At 42.4% G+C, this 21,578-nt stretch overlaps 1 protein-coding gene across 3 annotated transcripts in view; it reads right to left on the reverse strand.

Annotated features, from left to right (window-relative positions):
- Positions 1-19,400, reverse strand: part of MTR (5-methyltetrahydrofolate-homocysteine methyltransferase) — a 95,111-nt gene extending 75,711 nt beyond the window's left edge. For 2 of the 3 annotated variants that reach the window (XM_082854598.1, XM_082854596.1), the window contains exons 1-5: positions 18,995-19,400; positions 10,143-10,357; positions 4,397-4,486; positions 2,290-2,359; positions 426-518 (exon numbers count right to left, since the gene is read on the reverse strand). In XM_082854598.1, the coding sequence (XP_082710724.1) occupies positions 426-518; positions 2,290-2,359; positions 4,397-4,486; positions 10,143-10,357; positions 18,995-19,028 (502 nt within the window). In that variant the 5' untranslated portion in view covers positions 19,029-19,400. The remainder of the gene's footprint in view (positions 1-425; positions 519-2,289; positions 2,360-4,396; positions 4,487-10,142; positions 10,358-18,994) is intronic. The other variant, XM_082854597.1, reaches the window with a different exon arrangement.
- Positions 19,401-21,578: the final 2,178 nt, after the last annotated feature.

Genomic DNA, 21,578 nt, shown 5'->3' on the forward strand with positions numbered 1-21,578 from the left:
CTTATAGATGGTGGTTTACAACGTTTACAATGCTAGCATGCATATATAGCTTAGACTGTTTTCTGATAAATAAAGTGGGAGTCTAGTGGGTTATTCTATAACTGACCAAGGCCTGGTATCTATATTTGCTCAACTTCTCAGTTTAAAGTTTTATTTTGATTGGTTTCATTTCCGCAGCTCATAAAGAAGCCCAAACACAACAACATGCACCTTTGAAAGCAGGCTCAAAATGAGTAATACTAATACTATGACTAATACTAGCTCACTTTTTATCTTAATGTCTACTACATTCCAGGGACTGCTGTAAGCCCTTAAGTCACAATAATCCTTAAGTAGATGCTGGTATTGGCCCCATTTTACAGATTTATAGATTACTGAAACACAGAGGTACTTGCCCAAGGTCAATGATTATATCTCATACTCACTGATGTTCCTGTAATCTGGTCTTTCCACAGATGGGGACACAGAGAGTGTCTTGTTAGTTGGACCCAGAGCTCCTGCCACATACCTCTTAATTCCTTTAGGAAAAGAAAAACAAGTGTGAAATCTCTAAACAGCTCATAAGTTAATACGCTATCAGATTTCCCCTAGAACACAGGTATACAATCCTTTGTCCGTAACTCTGAAATCCAAAAAGCGCAAAAGCCCCACTTTTTTCCTTAATTCATTTGACAACAAAACTTGACCTCTCCTAAACTACAAGAGGCTATTTATAGTCTTTACCTCACTTAGTGGACGATTCATAGATTTTACTGCAAACAGATGTTTGATTATGAGGCTGTCCTGGATCCCACTGAGGAAATTATGAAATATAAAGTATGTGCACATGTTACCGCCAAGCCAACCCAAAAAACTCTGAATTCTCACACATGTGGCTTCAAAGAATTTCAGTTAGCAATCCTTTCCTATCACCATAGCTATGCTTGAACAAATGCTCTCTCTCCCTAATCTTAAGAAACCCTGAAGGTCGTGAACATAGGTTTTGCAAAAGTTCTTCACAGTAGCATTGATCTTGAAATGCTCTCCACTGCTGTACTACAGGGCCTTTGCTGGGGGAAAATATTAAATCACGATTAACAATTATGAAGCCTGAAATTCAAGTATGAAGCAGATCAAATCTCACATTAAAACTCTTTCATGAATGTTTTAATAAGCTTTCCTCTAGGCTAGAGTCTAGGTGCTTCTAAAGGAGCCGGAGATATTGTGTTTCTTACATATGGGAACACAGGGCAGGGCCGTAGTGCTCATCACCTTTGGTGGTTTTAACCAGGTGGTTATGCTTTACCATCTAACTGGAGCAAACTACCCACTAGCTGATAGCCCAGGCTTTGAACAGCTTACAAGCCCCGATATTCTTTATCTTCCCCAAAGCTGAACAATACGTGGGTGTAAGAAAAACGTCCTTGTCTTTCCCTGCTTTAGCTGGTTTGATGGCCTCTGACCTGTGACTTTGTTGGGGCAACAGTCTATGCCCTTCTGATTTCAACATTATCTCTCAGAAACGGAGCTCCTATAAATTGCTTCAGTCTTCATCAGTATGCTGTGTCTAACTTCCCAACAATTTTGCTTTACATCTTCCCTGTTGGCAATAATTTCACGTTTCCAAATCTTAAGGGGCAGGTATTTCTTCCATTCCTTTCCCATCCTCAAAGCCTCCCCTGCAGCTGGTGCCCAAGTGTTCTTATGGCAGCCAGCCAGGAGGCTAGTTACTTCAGGGAGGCACTTTTCAAATCCCAGTAAGACTGATTCTCATGCCACCCTCTTTGTGTGCTACACAGCGCCTTCAAAGACACTAGTGGTATGAAGTAGAAGACGCTCAAAAGACAATCTCTCTTTACCTAAATAAGGCAAAATCACAGGGGTGAGGGAAACTTTCAAGCGAGAAGATCAAATATCTTAATGATCACCAATGTAACCAAAACAGCTGTGCCTCAATAACCAAAAGACGTACTTCCAAAGGAAGACAAATCATTTTAGCTATAAATGTACAAGGAAGTCACAGTTCTACCTACAAAGTTAGGATAAAACACCCAGCAGAGTAAACACAGCGTAAACCCTGAGCCCAAGGCCCAAGGAAACAGAGTCAATTCAGAGGGACACTGAATGCTTGACTATGAAACTGCAGAGAAGTAACCTACAAACAAGTACGTGATGGTGTCTGCAGTGCTGCTGTAGGCCAACTGTCGCGAAAGGAAAAGGGGCAGTAAGGACAGTATATTATAGCTGAGGATGTCAAAGGAAACATCTTTGTAAAAAAAAAAAAAAAAAAAGGAGAAAACTGTTCCTTACCTGTCTGGAGAGTTATCTCCTCAGCTGCTTTTCTGGCCACTCCCGCAGAGCACTTGTTCATCCTGTAGGCCTAACACATCAACTGCAAATGTTAGTTTGTCCTTCTTTCCCTCCATAAAATAAGGAATTCATGACCTTCTAAAGCACAGTTTTATTCAGTAAGGAAAGGTGCAGTGAATTAGTTTGAGGTCTGAATGAAATCTTAGTCAAAAAGGCCTACCAGCGGCCCCAGCCTTGAGGGCGACAGGAAAGGCAAGAGTCTTTGGGAACTGCTTTTACGGTCTTCCACAGAACCATGAGCCAGCTGGCAAAAAGGGCAATCTCTGGACGTCTGGCATGTCAGAATAAGCTGATGTAGTGAAATATTCTGAGTTAGAAAAAAGCATAGTAATGGAAAAAGCAGGGGCTTCAGAGACAGAAGACCTGGGTTCTAAAACCAGCTCTGTCACTACCTGCCCGGGTGGTTCCCTTAGGAACTCCTCCAGGTCCTGGCTTCCTACACCGTACAATGGTGAGAATCAGTGGGTCTCAAGTTTTTGTAGATTATGAAACTCTTGAGAATTTGGAGAAGGGCCACGAACCGTCTCACTAGGAAATAAAGCAAGCATGCAGAAACATACAAAGTAGTGCCAGCAAGTTTTACCGAAAAACACTCAAGCCCATTCATTTACGTATTGTCTGTTGCTGCTTTTGCACTATAATGCTAGCGTTGAGTAGTTGCAAAAGAGACAGTACTAGCCAACAAAGCTTAAAATATTTACTGTCTGGTCCTTAACGGAAAATGTTTGCCAACTCCTGCCCTCAAATAATTCCCTTGATAACCCACAAGGCAAGTGATTTCACAAAGCCCCATCACCATAAGGGAAAACAGTGTCAGAGAACTCAGAACTACGTGCATGAACACAGAGGCAAGTTCTGGAAAAATCCCACCCAGAAATGGGGACCTCAACATCTACCATATATTTTCATCATTAACCATTTACAAAACTTGAATATGGAAGCATCCTGTTGACTAAAAGAAATGAAATCCTTTACCCCACACCCACTAGGATGCTTACTATCAGGAAAAAACAAAAACAAAACAAATGCTGGCAAAGATGTGTAAAAACTGGAACCTTGTACACTATTGGTGGGTATACAAAATGATGCAGCCACTGTGGAAAACAGTATGGTGGTTTTGCAAAAAATTAAACATTGAATTAGTGTATAATTCAGCAACTCTACTTCTGGTTATGTATAGATACTCAAAGGAAATGAAAGCAGGGATGAAGAACAGATTATCTGTACACCATGCTCATAGTAACATTGCTCACAGGAGCCAAAAGGTGGAATCAGCCCATGTCCCTCAGCGGATGAATGAATAAACAAAATGTGGCATATCCATACGGTGGAATATTATTCAACCTCGAAAGAGTACGATATTCCGATACATGCTACGTCATCAGTGAACCTTAGGGACATTAAACTAAGTGAAACAAGATAAGTCACAAAAGGACAAAAACTGTATGATCCACTCAGATAAGGTAGCTAGGGGAGTTAAATTCATAGAGACAGAAAGTAGAATGGTGGTTTCTAAGGGCTGAGGTGGAAGGGAAAATTGGGAATTATTGTTTAATGGGTACAGAGTTTAAGTTCTACAAGGTGAAAAGAGTTCCACGGACAGATGGTGGTAACGGTAGCACAACAATGTGAATGTACTTAATGACACTGAACTGTACACTTAAAATTGGTTAAAATAGTAAATTTTATGTTACATGTATTTTTCCACAATTTTTTTAAGAAAGGAAACCAAATCTGGCCCCCAAATTAAAAAGGCTTCACAGAACTGTGCACATGGCCAATCATTATGCTTTTATTCAAGTCACTGCATAATGAGTATCGTTTTTATTTGATTATTACTTGCCCATAAAGAAACCAGCTGGAAAATGAATGGGCTGTTGTGTGTATAAGCAGAAGCGATTCTAACCATTTTCCCCATCTGACCACAAATAATAGATAACTAGGCATTAGCTTGACTCTGCAGCTTTGGCTGGTTTTCTCACTAGCAATTACCAATGCAGCAAACGCTCATGAATATCTTAGATACAAGGAAAAATGAAATCCTTACCAAGTGTTCGAGGCCATAGTCAGCTTGGGCAATAGCAGTGCTGCTAAAAGTATTTGTTTCAATGATATCTGCCCCAGCCAGCAAGTAATCCTGCCACGAGAGAAAGTAATGTCAATGCTATGAGTTTTAGAATCCCTGTCCCCCAACAATAAACTAGTCTTTTCCTCACCAAGGCCACCAAACATCTTTTGACCACTTACTAAGTGCAAGGCACTGTACTAGATAGAGGCTGGGGATGCAAAAAGACCTAAGGATTTCATAGAAAGGCCTGTGATACGAACAAATAAACACAGAACTTGAATTCAGACAAAGTTCACTTGCAGTGTGAAGTGAGTCAAGTTCCTTAAACTCTGAGTTTCAGATTCCTCATTTGAAAATAGTATAACCCTACCCCTACTTCACCGGGTGGCCAGATGATGGTACAGATCACACACCAAGCTTCTGGCACACGATGGCCAAGGAACATTCCTTCTGTTCCTTTGCCAGCTCTCTGCTTCAGCACAGTGAGAACCCCGCTGAGAAGGGCACTATCTCTGCAGTCTTGATTCTGACCACCGTTGTTTCAGTGCACAGCTCCTGGTCCCTCTGAGCCACATCTGCACCCTTACGAAACCCTGAGGACCTCGGTGCCCTCCGGTTCTTCCTGTTTGAAACATTTCTGCCTTGTTTCACTCTTTGGACACCATCTCAACCTCAATCCGATGAAAATTCTGGAATCTCTTGATTTTCCAATAGTGAGTAAGCCCAACCCCACCTAAGCAGATGGACACTGTTTGCAGAAGAGCTGGGAAATGAAAACCAAGATTCACACATTTATAATAAGTCACAAACATCCCAACTATCTATCACTAGGGAAATGACTAAATAAACTATAATATGTCCATTTTATTACATGCTATGTGGCAGCTAAAAAACAGTGTGCACATATATGTACATACACTAACACGGAAAATCTCCAAAAGTATTGAGTAGAAAAACAAAATTGACTGATATGTAAACCATGACACCATTAAGTTTAAAACATACATACACACAAATTGTACTGAGTTTTCTAGATATCTGTATGTATACATGTACATACATAATATATACATATACATAAATGCATAACAAATGATCTGGAAAGACATACATCAACTAGTATAAGTGGTTATCTCTGGGGAAAAAATAGAAATTTGGAGTAGTGGTAAAAAGGGAATTTATTCTTATCTATAGGTTCTGTTTTATAAGAACAAATTAAAATTCAGTTTTTCAACAAAGAGCAAGAAAAACTGAAAACAACCTTAATGCCTAAGAATGAGGTTAGTTAAGTAAATGATGGTATATATGTAGAACAGATTATTATAAAGTTATTAAAACCATGTCTCAGGATATTTAAGGCTCATGGTATTAAGTAAAAAATGCAAATTATAAAATAGTATGAAGCAATAATAATCCCAATTTAATTTTAAAAATCCAAACACAGAAAACTAGACTGAAATATAAATTAAAATATGTGAATGGCAATTATGTCTTGGTATCGATATCACAGGTGGTTTTAATTTTCTCCTTTATGCTTTCTATAGCATCTAGCTAGACATTTTATTTTTGTAACGATGAACACATACTGTCTTTATAATTAGGGAAAAAATATTTCTAAATTCCTAGTTATTATTTTCTCCAATTTTGTGTAGATTTAAAATTTTAAATAATATAAAGTTTAAAAGGTGTTTCTTCTAGCTCTTCACCCTTTCTCTCCACCTTTTTTCCCAGAACAATATCCCACTCATGAGCCCCGGATATGACACCCCTGAGATTCTAAGCCTATTCTCACCAATTTAAAACACGTGTGATAAGGGCAAGCTACTTAATTTCTCCTCAGTTTTCCCATGAATCAATAGAAAGCTGTCAAGATTAAAGGAGGTCATTAATGACAGCAAGGCCACAGGCTACCAACAGGTGTTTTAAATATTGGTTCCTGTTGGTCTCAGCCTATCAACAGTGATGGGCTAGGAATGCCTGATGCACTCACATAGGCCCTTACCGCCTGTGCTGAGCCAGGACCGAGCCAATGCCACAGCTACACTGGTGCTACTGGTTCTTATTATGATTGCAAGACTCACCTCAGCAACAACCATCAGGGAACTTTTGGAAAAAATCAAGGTTTATTACTCACAGGCATGCCCGGGCCATACAGTGAGGTAGCTGGGAGAAGGCGGGGGTTGGGCAGGAATGACCGAGAAAACCGGGGGTTCTGCCTTTATTGGGGTCAATGCAGGGGTGCCTAGGGTTTTGTGGGTTCACTCTTTATTGGAGAACTTAAAACCTAAGAGCAGAAATTAGGGCTCAGGAAGGAAAAAGCAGGGTAATTCATCGAGGTTATGAAAATTCCCTTTCTAAAAAGGGTATTTCATGGCTGAGAGAAGCCTGGTTCCTGGTCTGGCTGTTTAGCTAGCAGATGTGTCACACAACTGGCAGGGTGTTAATTGACATGGATGCCTCTGAAACGATGCCTCTGCAACCAAAAGCTTAATGTCAGGCACTTACATTACAATCAAAAAAGCTTAGTGTCAGACACTTGCACTTCAAATAGGACCTGGCCATTCCATTAAAATTAAGTATCAGGGGATCAGCTCTATGGTCAGTAACTCCACTAGAAATAACTAAGTGTGAAAATAACCCAGTCTTTTTCCCTTCCTCATCCATGAACACGACACGGTCTCTACATCCAGAGAATTCCAGCTAGTCAATATTCCCCCACGAATGCGACAGCTAGGTTACACCTTATGGTATTTACAGTCATTTTTGCTTCATGTCCCTATCTTGGGAAACTTGCTGTTCTATCTACATGCCTATCTAACTCACAGGACAAAGATTCGTTCCCTCAAAAAACATTTACTGGGACTTCCCTGGTGGCGCAGTGGTTAAGAATCCACCTGCCAATGCAGGGGACAAAGGTTTGAGCCCTGGTCCGGAAGATCCCACATGCCGCGGAGCAACTAAGCCCGTGTGCCACAGCTACGGAGCCTGCGCTCTAGAGCCTGCGAGCCACAACTACTGAGCCCGAGCCACAACTACTGAAGCCTGCGCTCCTAGAGCCCGTGCTCCACAGCCAGAGAAGCCACCGCAATGAGAAGCCCGTGCATCGCAACGAAGAGTAGCCCCTGCTTGCTGCAACTAGTGAAAGCCTCCGTGCAGCAACAAAGACCCAAAGCAGCCAAAAATAAATAAATAAATAAAATTTATTTTAAAAAAAATTTACTGACTTACTACGTGCAAGATACTGTTTTAGGAAGTAGGGATTCAGTAGTGAAAAGCAGGCCCAAATTCCTGCCCTCAGGAAGCTCATGCTCTAGTGATAATCCACTTGAATGAGGACAAAGCCACACATCATGGGCTGGCCTGGGTGTCGGGGGTTGGGGGAGGGTGGTGATTTTACCAACTGCATAATAAGAACTGATGTTTGTAACCACGCCAAGCAATTCATACCCATGATGGCATTCCCAGTCCACAATATACTGGAATTTTATAATGCAATTTGACTACATAGTCTCAGGCCTCGCAGAAAAACTCGTAGAACCAAAACTCTTCAAGGACCAATTTAAAATCTTCCAGCAACTACAATTTCCATCATGACCAAAGGAAAGGCATTCCTAGTTCTTCTTCAAATGAAAACCGTTCTGCATCTTATCTAGAACAAAGTCTTGACCACCCAAGAGAAGGGTCCTTTCCACCCTCAATGAATCATTTAATCACTGATTCATTTGAGTTTTTTTTTCTCTAAGAAGAGTCTGAAAGGCAACAAAAGCAAAAAATAAATAAGTGGGACTATATCAAACTAAAAAGCATCTGCATAGCCAAGGAAACCATCAACAAAATGAAAAGGCAACCTACTGAATGGGAGAAAATATTTGCAAATCATGTGTCTGATAAGGATATCCAAAATGGACAAAGAACTCATACAACACAGTAGCAAAAAACAATCCAAACAATCCAATTCAAAAATGGGCAGAAGACAGGACTTCCCTGGCAATCCAGTGGTTAAGACACCACACTTCCACTGCAGGGGGTGCAGGTTCGATCCCTGCTCAGGGAACTAAGATCCTACATGCCTCGCAGCACGGCCAAAAAAACAAAATGGGCAGATCTGAATAGACATTTTTCCAAAGAAGACATACAGATGGCCAACAGGTACATGAAAAGATGCTCAACATCACTAATCATCAGGGAAAATGCAAATTAAAACCACACGATATCACCTCTCACCTATCAGAATGCCTATTATCAAAAAGATAAGAAATAACAAGTGTTGGTGGGGAGGTGGAGAAAAGGGAATCCTCTCGCACTGTTGGCAGGAATGTAAATTTGTGCAGCCACTATGGGAAACAGAATGCACGTTCCTCAAAAAATTAAAAATAGAACTACTATATGATCCAGCAATTCTATTTCTGGGTAATATCCAAAGAAAACAAAAACACTAACTCAAAAAGATAGATGCACCCCCACGTTCACTGCAGCATTATTTACAGTTGCCAACATATGGAGACAATCTAAGTGTCCACTGATGGCTGAATAAAGAAAATGTTATATGTATATGCAATGGAATATAACTGAGCTATAAAAAAGAAGGAAGGTGGTTGCCAGAGGTGGAGGGTGGAGGGGAGGGGAAATGGATGAAGGGGTCAAAAGGTACAAACTTCCAGTTATAAAATAAATAAGTCATGGGGATGTAATGTACAACATGGTGACTATGTTTAATACTACTGTATTATATATTTGAAAGTTGCTAAGAAAGTAGATCTTAAAAATCCTCATCACAAGGAAAAAAAATTGCAACTGTGTAGGGTAACAGATGTTAGCTAGACTTACTATGGTGACCGTTTCACAATATATACAAATTTCAAATCATGACATTGTACACCTGAAACCAATGTTATGTTCTTTGTCAATTATGCCTCAATTTTTTTAAAAAAAGTCTGAAACACCTATAACAATGCCCTTCTCCAAAAGATAAGACTTTCTCACTTCCCTGGTAAATATGTTTGTCCTTCAAATTGAATGCAGACCAGAAAAACAGATTAAATCACCTTATTATCTCTTCTAGTCATAATCCTATGAAATTCCCATGATAACCTATGAAACAATTTAGTCCTACACTTATTTTTAAATTTTAAAAGTCTAGCAATACTCAGTTACTTGCTTCTGATTTCTTTATGTTGGCTAGCCATTTTTATTAATTTATTTATTTTTTGGTCATGCCACACAGCTTGCAGGATCTTAGTTCCCTGACCAAGGCTAGTCATTTTTATTAAAGACAGGAAAATGGCATGAAAGAACACGGGTTTTCAAGTCAGTAAACCTCTGTAACGTCAGGCAAGTTATTTAAACTCTGAGGTGCTCAGTTTCCAAATCTACAAAATGAGAGTAATAACTACCTTTCAGTTTTACTTCATCAGGGCTGTTGTGGTGACTTAAATAAGTTAGTGTAGGTAAAAACCCTAATTTGTCCAGGATTTTATGGTTTTTCACTGTCGTTGAAATGCCTCAAAGGCAGAAAACCTGCCGTCCTCATTTCCTTATCTTGAATGCTCAATACGACTTTTACATGGTGCCCAAAACCTGCTTTCTGAATAAGCCACCTCTGTCTGAACAAATCACCCCTTTCTTCTCTCTCCCCCAGAGCACTTGGCCCAGTGGTCTGCCCTCAGGACACCAAAGGCCTTTCGGAATGACAGGAGGAAAATATAAGAACCTGGGGATGCTTTACCTTATGGATTTGGTAAATGACATCGGGCTGAGTTATACTTAAAATGTCATTGTTGCCTTTCAGGGGCCTGGCGTGATCTTTAAATTCTTGTCCTCGGAAGTCATCTTCACTCAGCTTGTGCCGCTGGATCATGGTCCCCATCCCTCCATCAAGCACCATAATCCTCTCCCGCAGGATGGCGTCAATCTCATCCTGCAGGGTCTTCTTCATTCCTACTTTAAAGAAAGTGAAAATCGGACTTTACAAAATGAAACGGGGAAAACGTGTGTGGAGAGGGAGTGTAGACTAAATTATACTAATTCACAACAGGGAGTAAATGGGGCTCATAAAACATGTGCTTGTAACCTTGAGGCATTTGAAAAATGCTGCCCCAGAATGTTTAAATAACAATGCTTAATGAAATAGGACACTGTACACAGCACAGAATCACTGGTAAAGCACCACACCAAGGTTAAAGTAGGCTCCAGTTGTTCCTGTTTCGAAGATGAGCAAAACAGGCAGCAAAGAGCCCAGTGTTAACAAGGCCAGGCCACCTGCTGGAGAACATCTTTAGGGCTCTCTGTTGGTTCTGTGCATGTGTCCCCTCAATAAGGAGATTTAGCTTGATAACTGAAAGCCATCAATAATTCCAAACTGCCATTTAGACTGTTAACTTTGACGGTCTCTCCCACCCACTGCCAGAACTCACGTAGCCTACACACAGGGTTTTCCTCACCCCTGCTCCACCTCTGGACCGATGACTGCTTAACACCCTGGAGCTTCTCAACTCTCCCTGTGCCCTTGACTTCTCCTAATTCCCGGTCCTCAAAAGCCCCAAGGCCTACTCCTTCCAATCCTACTTTATGGTCTCCAAGAACTACTGGAAAGCCACAAAACCATGCTGTTTGGAGTCACTGAAAATTCCTAACATGGAGCCTCTTGTTTGGTTCACCTTTTCTCGGCGCTCTCAACACTTCCCACACCAGCTGTCCCAAACCTCTGCTTGCTTTTGGCACCAAATCCTTCTCATCCGTTTCACTCACAGGTGATTTCACCTAATCCTGTACAAAAGAGTCTTCTTTGGGGAGCTCCTCAAATTCACCCCCCTCCACCTCAAAATCCTCTTGCGGCTCGGCTCCCTCTGCACCTAAAGAAGAGCACTTGACCAGCTCCACCCACACCTCCCACTGCTCCTCCCTTCCAACTCCGCCCCCCACCCCCCCACCCCCGCCAACCCCGGGCAGCTCTAGCTCAACCTGTCTTCTCACTGTGGCTTCCTCCTCTGCCTCTCTACCGCAATTACTCTCCAAAGGCACCCACGACCTTCGAATTCTCAAACACTGGCTCCAATCTTAGACCCAGATTTCAAGGTGTCCACCTGTGATGGCCCCCTAGAATACCCACCTGCCCCTCAATCTAGTATCCAAATCCAAACCTGCCAAATTTCCTGTCTGATCTCCCTGTTTCTGTGAATGGCACCACCCTTCCCAGAAGCCTGACCTGACAACCTCAGTGTCAACTGACTCCTCACTCGCCCTGATAACCAGCATCTACTCAGATCTCAAGCCCTATAGATCTGGCATCCAAAATGCCATTCATGGACTTCCCTGGTGGTCCAGTGGTTAAGAATCCACACTTCCACTACAGAAAGGGGGCATGGGTTTGATCCCTGGTCGGGGAACTAAGATTCCACATGCCAAGTGGCATGGCCAAAAGAACCCCCAAAAACCAAAAAAGCATTCACATTGGGCCCACCTTCCATCCCCAGTGCCACCCTTTCTTCAAGCCCTTACTACACATCCCAGCCATCACAGATCCTCTCTGAGCTTCAGTTTGCATCCATGAAAACTGAGAATAACAATACCTGCTCATCCTACCTCATGGAGTTGTCTTACGGGTTAAATGGGATCAGATATGAAGATGCTTTGTAAAAAATCAAGTGTCCTACAAAGGTAAGAGATTACGACCACCGGGGTGACTGTACCTGGTCACCCTACATTCCAACCCATCCTATGCACCACGACCAGATTCATCTTCCTAAAGTACAAGTTTAAACCAGCTGCTTCCCTTGCTCAAAAACCTTCACCAATCCCTTACTGCCAGGCTTCCCTGGTGGTGCAGTGGTTGAGAGTCTGCCTGCCGATGCAGGGGACACGGGTTCGTGCCCCAGTCCGGGAAGATCCCACATGCCGCAGAGCGGCTGGGCCCGTGAGCCATGGCCACTGAGCCTGCGCGTCCGGAGCCTGTGCTCCACAACCGGAGAGGTCACAACAGTGAGAGGCCCGCGTACCGCAAAAAAAAAAAAAAAAAAAAAAAAAACCCTTACTGCCCACCAAAGTTACAAGTTATTCACCACAAATCACAATGACACCCACCTCTGCTGTCAACATGGCCTTCTGTGCTCCCTAAAAGAGGAACAAAGCTGGAATAAAATGCAGCTGGCTCTAAGCTATTTGAGCCTCTTGGAGAAGACTGTGACTACACCAACTGATCGCTGTCCCTAGCAATACCAAGGACAGTACCTGGCACCTAAGTGTTCAGTAACTCTTTCCTTAATTGAGACAGCAAAAAAGTGAGGAAAGATGAGAAAGAAGAGAAGGTCATCTAAAACCCAAACCAGTAATGTATGAAGATTTGTAAGCTGGCATTTACAAGCCAGCGCTGTCTTACTGTCCAGAGTCTTAGGTACTCAATACAGAAACAGGAGCTAAATGATGGCTACAGAGCTATTTTGACTGAGTTACTGCTAATAGGCTTCAGAAAGGTTGCTCTAGCAACCGGCAAGGCAAATTTGCCAATATCTGGTTTCTTTCCCAAAGGACATTATGCTTATTTCAGGGTTTACTATTCCTTTCCAAAACCAACTCACTGGTTAATTCTGTTTATCGAACTGACAGGTGAAAGAAAATTCTTCCTGAAAAAGGAACAAAGTTAAGATCCAATGATCTGACTAGTAGTACTTCAAGTACCAAAGGAAAAAAATCACTTCCTGGGAATGTGAAGAAAAGCAGGGCTTATTGAGACATGTATAATAGAAAGATCAGTAGGCAATCCGGCAGTGGTCCAGTCATTTCCAGCTAAAGTCAAAAAAGGCGATTCAGGTGTGGCATTAATTTGGACACCCCATGCATGATGTGGTTGTCCTATCAGCTAATAAGCACCCAGAATTTGACATGATTAAGTTAATGGTGACGACAAAAAAAGCCAAGAAATGGGGGTTTTAGTCCTCACTCTCATAAGTAGCTATGGGGTTTTGGACAAGATATGCCCCGCCTTTATCACAGAAAGTGTGATAAGAGAATGAAACAATGTGTTTGAAAGCAAATTTCAGATGTTAACAGCTGGGACTCTCAAATCACACAAGTCATGAAATGAGACATATATCCTTCACATAAACAGCCCGTAAATGTTAATGACTCTTACTATGTCATTATTATTGCATAGCTGATAAAAAGTGGAGCTGGGCTTGAAACTCTAAAGGTTGCTTTCTATATACTACAGTGTCCAGCAGACCATGAAAAAGCATCACATAAGCCTGAAGCTATCAGCTCTGTTCATCTTGGGGCAGGAAGCAGGGATGGCATGTTTACAGGTTTGGAAATGAACATGAATGTGGCAGAGGGAAGACAATACTCGGTGAAAACTTTTAAATGGAGATCCTTTCAGATGGGGAATAAGAAGAGAGAAGATTAAAAACTTTAACCTATATGCTCAACTGAGTTCCTTTTTTCTTAAAAGAATGCAGCTGCAATCCACCCTGAAATAAGAGCATGTGAGCTTAAGTAGGTGTGACTGAATCACCCAACTGTGGGCGCACAGGGTGTGGACATGGTGGCGGGGGGGGGGGGGGGGGGGGGGGAGGAAGTGATGCATCTGAAATTTAAAAAGTATTCAAACCTTCTAGGAAAAAAACCCCAGTCTTTTCCACAATGAAATATGCCTTTGGCATCAGCAAAATAGTCAATCAGTATCATATTATTTACATGTCTTTGTCCTTCTATCTCCTCCACTGACCACGTGCACAGATGCTTAAGGAGACAGGAAGAAGAAAGGAGAAATTAACGTTAACGACATAAGAAATGCCCCACCTCCTCCCACCCTGGTCTAGCTCATCAGTGTTGGTTTGGCTTTTCTCTACTCACTGCAAATCTGACAATGGAGTGCACCTCACTTCTCCCATTTTCATAAGAAGTCTAAGCACTTTTTCATGAGGCCTCCACTGTATTCACTTCTCAAATCAGAAATATAGATTGTTTTCAATCTGTAAGACAGTTCACTATAGGGACTTCCTTGGCCGTCCAGTGGTTAGGACTCTGGGCTTCCACTGCAGGGGGCACAGATTCGATCCCTGATCAGGGAACTAAGATCCCGCATGCCGCATGGCAAAGCCAGAAAAAAAAAAGATAGTTCACTATTTACCATAAAACAACCCCATCCCCACACATACAAATTGTGATATCTTGTTAAGAGTCATCACATATGTAAGAGATCAAAGGTTTTTTGTAAACTCTAGACAAAACATGTGAATTTTTATGAGAAACTTGATAAACTTACTCTGTAACTTATGTGGAAGACTAAAAGTCCAGAAAGAGCTAAGTTAACTTTTAAAAAGTAGGAAGAGATTATTTGGCCTACCAAATACTATGATATACTACAAAACAATATCATAAAATAAGGAAAGTAAAATATAGAATATCTTTATTACTTAGCATAGGGAAAGACTTCCAAAGACTCAAAAAGCTCAACCTATAATGTTAAAAAAAAAAAGGTGAATTTGATTACATAAAAACTAAGAATTCCTGTTAAATGAAAGTCACCACAGACAAAAGTAATAAACAGATTATGAATTGGAGGAAGATTCTGCAATGTCTATAACTGAAAGGGACTGGGAATTCCCTGGCAGTCCAGTGGTTAGGACTCCGCGCTTCCACTGCTGGGGGCCCAGGTTCGATTCCTGCTCAGGGAACTAAGCAGGAACTAAGATTCCGCCTCAGGGAACTAAGATTCCGCCTCAGGGAACTAAGATTCCACAAGCAGCACAGCACAGCCAAAGAAAAAAAAATTAAAAAAAAAAAAAAGGTGTAAGTGAAAGGGACTAACATCTGTAATGTACCAGGAGCTCCTACAAATCAATAAGAAATCAAATAGAAAAATGGGCAAAAGATGTGAATAAGCAAACCAAGAGAAGGAAAAATTGAATAATCAACAAGTATATGAAGAGATGCTCCAACTCATTAACTATCAAAGAGACAGGAATTAAAACAAGACAAAACCAATATATACACAATGGATGGGCAATAATTAGAAGACTGGATAATGCCAAAGAAAATGTGAACTCTTGCTTTTTGGAACATAGACAGATACAGCCATTGTGGACAGCAGCCTAGCAGGAGTCAGTAAAATTAAGCATGAGGAAAACCCAACAATCTTACTCCTGGTATTTCCCAAAGTCTCCATCGATCCACAGAGAACAAATCAGAGGATGTTTATAGAAGTGGCAAGTTGCAGACAACCTTGGGAAATGGCAAAGTCAAATGTGCAGGATGCTCATGCAGAATACTACTGGGTGGTAGCCGGATCTACCTCTGTGTTGCTCTACTGTACGGACAGAATATTGAGGGAGAAAGTTAGAAATGACTAACTACCAGGTTTATATTTATATGAATTAAAAATACATACACAGACTAGAGTCTACAAGGAAATGTACAAATACGTAGAAATATGTGAAACAGGAGCAAGAGAATTGTGAACAGAAAATAGAGGCAAAAGGGAACACATAATAAAAAAAATATGAGTGGAAATTGTAAGGATTGAACACAAAACTCCTCTGCAACTGAGGTCCTTAAAAATCCAATGCATCTACATTTTCCACATGTTTATTTATCCTTTGGGGGATAACGTAAGATTTACCATAAGAGAAACTAAAAGATCCTCCTCCCATATTTGTTAGCATAAGTGTTCACTGTTCTAATCTTTATGTGTTCCGCAAGACTTTCCAGTATGGGATTATCTTTCACTGGCTTCTAATCACCATTGCTCCTCCAGAACCTTCTCATAAGAGTAAGTCACCTTAACAATTCTCCTTTCCCTTGGCAGGGTGAGCATTTGTTGAAATGCTGCTCTCCCATAAACAACAAAAACAACAAATCAAACCTCTGGTATTTATCTGTATTCAGTTCATTAGGTCTAGAACATTCTGTACTTTTTTTTTTTTGCGGTACGCGGGCCTCTCACCGTTGTGGCCTCTCCTGTTGCGGAGCACAGGCTCCGGACGCGCAGGCGAAGCGGCCATGGCTCACGGGCCCAGCCGCTCCGCAGCATGTGGGATCTTCCCAGACCGGGACACGAACCCGTGTCCCCTGCATCGGCAGGCGGACTCTCAACCAGTGCGCCACCAGGGAAGCCCTAGAACATTCTGTACATTCTGTACATTTTACTCCTGACTAGTCAGGTTCTAAACAGAGCAGAACATCAGGTTCTAAACAGAGCAGAACATCCCTAACATCTTTCACAGTAGAAGTTTTGCAGGTCCTTCATCTAACTGACCAGTTACAACAGTGTCTCAGAAATACCTTTAAGTTTAACATATATATGTATTATATAGATATGCAGTCCAGAAGAGAGAGTCCTTGTCTAGCGAGCCTAACAGATCACAGTATTTTTCCCAGTTTGAGAGGACCTAGCCAATGTATTTTGTTTATTTGGGTGATTTATTTTTCTACCACTAACGTTTTATTTCCCAGTAATAATACTGTGATTCATAATAAGTGTTCCAAAGAATAAACAAACATGGGTTAACTGGTTAAAACACCAATTAGATGTTGAGGTGGGTAAGTCAGATACTATCACCTTTAAGAACCATCCTGAAGAATGACAAGATGAAGGCATAAACAAATAAACCCCTAATACACAGGATTTAAGGTAATAAATTAGTGTCAGGAACACATTTCCTCTGGGGACAGAATGATCCCATGTAGCTGATTTATTTAGGACTCCCATATCCACTGCACTAACTGGGGAACACACAGAGCAAGGAAAAGAAGTTTTCATTTTCTGCATTGTAAACAAATGATCCCAACACATTCTCAGCAGTTTCCTGACTTTACTATATTAAAGACTATCTTACTGCTGCCCTGTAAGTCCCTTGCAAGATACTTCATTTTTGAATCTCTAACTTCTAGGTTGCACCAACTTGCTACACTTTGTAGACATCTCTCTGCTTGTGCAATGTTCCATTTCTGAAATATACTATTTCCGCTTTGATTTTAATAAGACAGGGAAGAATTAGAATCAGGTAACTGGCTGATATCAATTCCCTGGCTCATTCAGTCATTCTTTCATTAATCACTTAACAACTGAGTTCCAGATAACATAGATAGCAAGGATGAAACTAAGAAATGTTTAGAAGCTGTAGTTAAACTTTTCTCACAAGAAGTATTTGCTAGCCCACCAGCCTCTTTCCTAAGCGGGTACAACCATGGTCTGAGGTCATGGACATTTAGGCTTAAGGCCTGACCTCGAGATTCAAGAATTCCCAGTTCTTCATTAAAGAGCTTCACTAAGACTGGACACCAATAAGTAACTAAGTAAGGGTTTTTAGGAAGTTAAAACCTGATTCTCACCCCAACATACAGGCTGCCCACACAGAGAGAAGCTGCAGAAGTGAGCCTTGGGGTCAGGGAGCTGAGCTAGATTCAAATACTCAACAATTTTCCTTTCATCTGCTGTACAAAGATCACTCAGTATTCAAACTATTCTAAATCTTTAGAGGCATTTTGCTGCTGGATGAGGGAAATCACATACCTCCTTTTTTAATTAAACGGGGAGGGGAGTGCCAGAAGTCATCGGTAAGAGATATTGTTCAAATAAATAAATGACACCCCTGTGAGAGATACAGGTCTTACTTTATAGCAACAGTGATCAAATGTTTCTCAGTCATAGTTCCACTTGTTTCATGAACAATTCTAACGGTCCCATTTATCACGACCTTACAATCTAAAGGGTCACTAGCTCACCTCTGAAAAATTTCTGAGTTATGAATTCAGTCTTCACGCTCCTCCCTGAGCTGAACAGCATCATCTGTCATAGAACTGCTACTGTTCCGTCCTTATTACTGATTCTCTTGTTTCTTCATTTTCTACTTCATACCTCACATGTTTTTATGGGTGTATCTGTCCACAAATTATAATCAGGGACGGCATTAAAGGCCCAGAGCTCATTTTAAAGCTGAAAATATATTCTGTTCTTGTGCTAAACTAGTTTGTTCGTTTTTTTCCCCTCATTGTTGATGCCGGAGCCACCAACATCAAAATCACTCAGGATTATTACTCCACATCCCGACCTACTGTGTACCTGCTAATCTATTTTAACATAGTGATTCTATGCACACTGGAGTTTGCAAAAGTACTGCTCTAACCCCGAAGTGGAAAATAAAACTTCAACGCAGTTTTAAATAGTTCTCTGGGCTTCCTTACCTCTCAGCGCCTGAACCTTCTTTGGCTTAGGTGCTCAGTAAACATATGCTGAATGAGAATGTTCAATCATGCAAAACTTCCATAGGGCCCTGCAGGAATACGCTACGTCAAACTGCAAAGTGTAGTTACCTTGACGTTCAGAATGTGTTTCGGGGGCATTGCGGGTAGGGGGTGTGCTCTACGGATTTGATGGTTTGTTTGCCTGGGGAGGAAGGGGGAAGTGGGTGGAGGGAAGGAACGCAGCAAGAAAACGTGGTACCTCAGGGCTCCTCCGCAAGTTCAAAGGCGCCGCCCGCCCACGGGGAAACCTAACCAGGTGTCTCCGGGTGGTGACTGAATCACCCCAGGGATTAGGAGGCAATAAACCACCGAAGCGCGGAGAGCGGGTCGTAGCGTTACCGGATGGCGTCAGGTCGTGGAGCGCGGGGGACATGCTGCGGAGTCCTCTCCTCCTCGGGCCGGGGACGCGGCGGGGAAGACGCACCCTCCCTCCACACGTGACGGCCCAGAGCCACGCCAGCCAGCGCGGGGCCAGTGGTTCACAGAAGGCCGGAGTCCGGGGGACACTGAGGGAGGGGCCTCCCCTCAGGACCCTGGCGCGGCGCGGCGACGACAGGCGGACCCCTGGCCCAGACCACTGCTCAAGCACGTGCTTTCTTCTCGGCCACCTGGCCTGTCCTCGGCAAGGGCCTGGCGGCTAGACCCGCGCGACCGGAGGCCGGGTCGCCGGGAGGGCGCGGGATAGACCCGAAGAGGAGGACGACGTGGCGGCCGAGGCGCCGGCCGAGACTCTGAGTCCCCTCAGGGTTTGGGGAAACTCAGAATACTGTTAGTTTCTGCGCGCAATCCAGCCTCAGCGTGGGAGGACCCGCCCTTCAAGCCCGTGATTGGTCTGTAGGAGCTCGTCGCGGCTCTATGGGCTGCTAGATCTCAACCACTCACCTGAGGCTTTGCCCCAGGGGTTTCTGGGAGATGTAGTCCAGGGTCCCAGGTGCCCCTCTGAGGCTTTGCGCATCTCAGCCCTGCGTCCGAAAGTGCGTCCGCAGCGGGTCTCCCCAAGTTTAAATCCTGGTGTTAAGTTGGCGCTGACCTCAACATGTTGTATGATGTCAAGAGCCCGGTACTTGGGAGTCTTGGAAAATCAGGTGCGAGTCACGCTTTACTGTTGACTGGCGCGGGGCAAGATACTTAACTTCTTCGTCTCCACTCTACACTTAATAAAATAGGAAATGATAGGGTGGTGATAATTACTATTTTATAAGGTTGTAGTAGGGATCAAATAAGATCGTGTGAACGCGCAGGGAAAACTATGAAGTACATATATGCGTGTTAATTGTCACTTACTGACAATAAACTTTTATTGAGCGCGCACTATGTGTCAGGCTTTGGGCTACACACTTGGAATGCAAAGACAGACAAGGTACATCACATCCCCCACCTTTGTCTTAAGAGGAAGAACTCAGTCTGGTTAAGACTAGTAATTGAACAGGGAAAAATAAAAAGAATCACATACATTGTGCCAAAGGAACTCAGAAACCCAAGGGAAGGTTTCAAAGAAGACGCTGAGTTCTGAAGGAAAGGTGTGTGCCAGCTGAGGCCATTCCAGTTGGGAGAAACTCCCAGGTAGAACACAGCACTTGAGCGAATTTGAAAATAAAAGACATCTGTGTACGGCTAAGCATGCTAGGAGGAAAAGCAAATGAATCTAGAAAAAATAAAATAGGGCTTCCCTGGTGGCGCAGTGGTTGAGAGTCCGCCTGCCGATGCAGGGGACACGGGTTCGTGCCCCTGTCTGGAAAGATCCCAAATGCCGCGGAGCGGCTGGCCCCGTGAGCCATGGCCGCTTCGCCTGCGCGTCCGGAGCCTGTGCTCCGCAACGGGAGAGGCCACAACAGTGAGAGGCCCGCGTACCGCAAAAAATAAATAAATAAAATAAAACAGAGACAAAATAATGAAGCCTACTAACTTTCAGAAAGTGCACAAATTTGCTTGTCCTTCTCATTTTCCTGTATGTAATTGTACCTCAATTGTTTAAATCTACAAAATTATAGTAATGTATATAGCATCCTTACCAAGGACGGTAATACCTGGACGGGGGAAAATGGAGTGAGTGGGGAGAGAATGAAACAAGAGTGTGAGAGGGAGGGGATATCCCTGAATAGCTGAAGGTCTTGTTAAGATTGTAAGGGCTAGTTTAAAATTTTTCACCTCTCTCTCCAAGTTTGTTGATGTCTCTCTTGAAAAGTAATCTTAAAAGCACCTAGTCATTTACTATCCCCTATCCTAGTAAAAATTCCAGGTATTGTATATCAGTCTCTGTTGTTAGCAAGTCGTCAGAAGTTTACTTTCTCAGATAAAACTGACCAAATTCACTATTTTCTTAGTTGTAAAAGGGGAACAAGATTTAAGGGATACATGATGCCTAAAGCGGCAGTGAATTCCTACTACAAAAACTCACACAACTTAAAAGTTCCAAGAATACTCGTGTGGGTTGAATTGTGTCCCCCCAGGAAGATATGTTGAGGTTAGTCCTAAACTCCGGTACTTTAGAATGTGAATAAATTTGGATATAGGGTGGTGGTTGATGTAATTAACATGAAATCATACAGGAGCAGAGTGGCATCCTTATAGGAAAAGGAGAGAGATGCACAAGAAGAAAACAGTCATGTGACAGTGAAGGCAGATATTGGTGTGATGCAGCTACAAACTGTGAAGTAAAATTCATAGTTTATGGCCAGACAAGAAAAATTTAAACATAAAAAATTCTTCTCTGCCCTTTGGCCTCCTCTCTCCCGTCACTGTGCATTGTGTCTACATTATGCATGGACCAAACCTTCCGCATCAGCAGGATGCTGCTCAACCATAAAGAGCAACATTCTCCCAGCACCAAGACAACTCCTTAAAAGATAACATTCCTTCTTGAGCTTGTAAGGGGTCACATGACCCACCACCTTGTACTTGCAGATCTGGATTATGTAAACTG

The sequence above is a fragment of the Leucopleurus acutus genome (genome assembly GCF_964270905.1).
Source record: "Leucopleurus acutus genome assembly, chromosome: 14".
Lineage (NCBI taxonomy): Eukaryota > Metazoa > Chordata > Mammalia > Artiodactyla > Delphinidae > Leucopleurus > Leucopleurus acutus.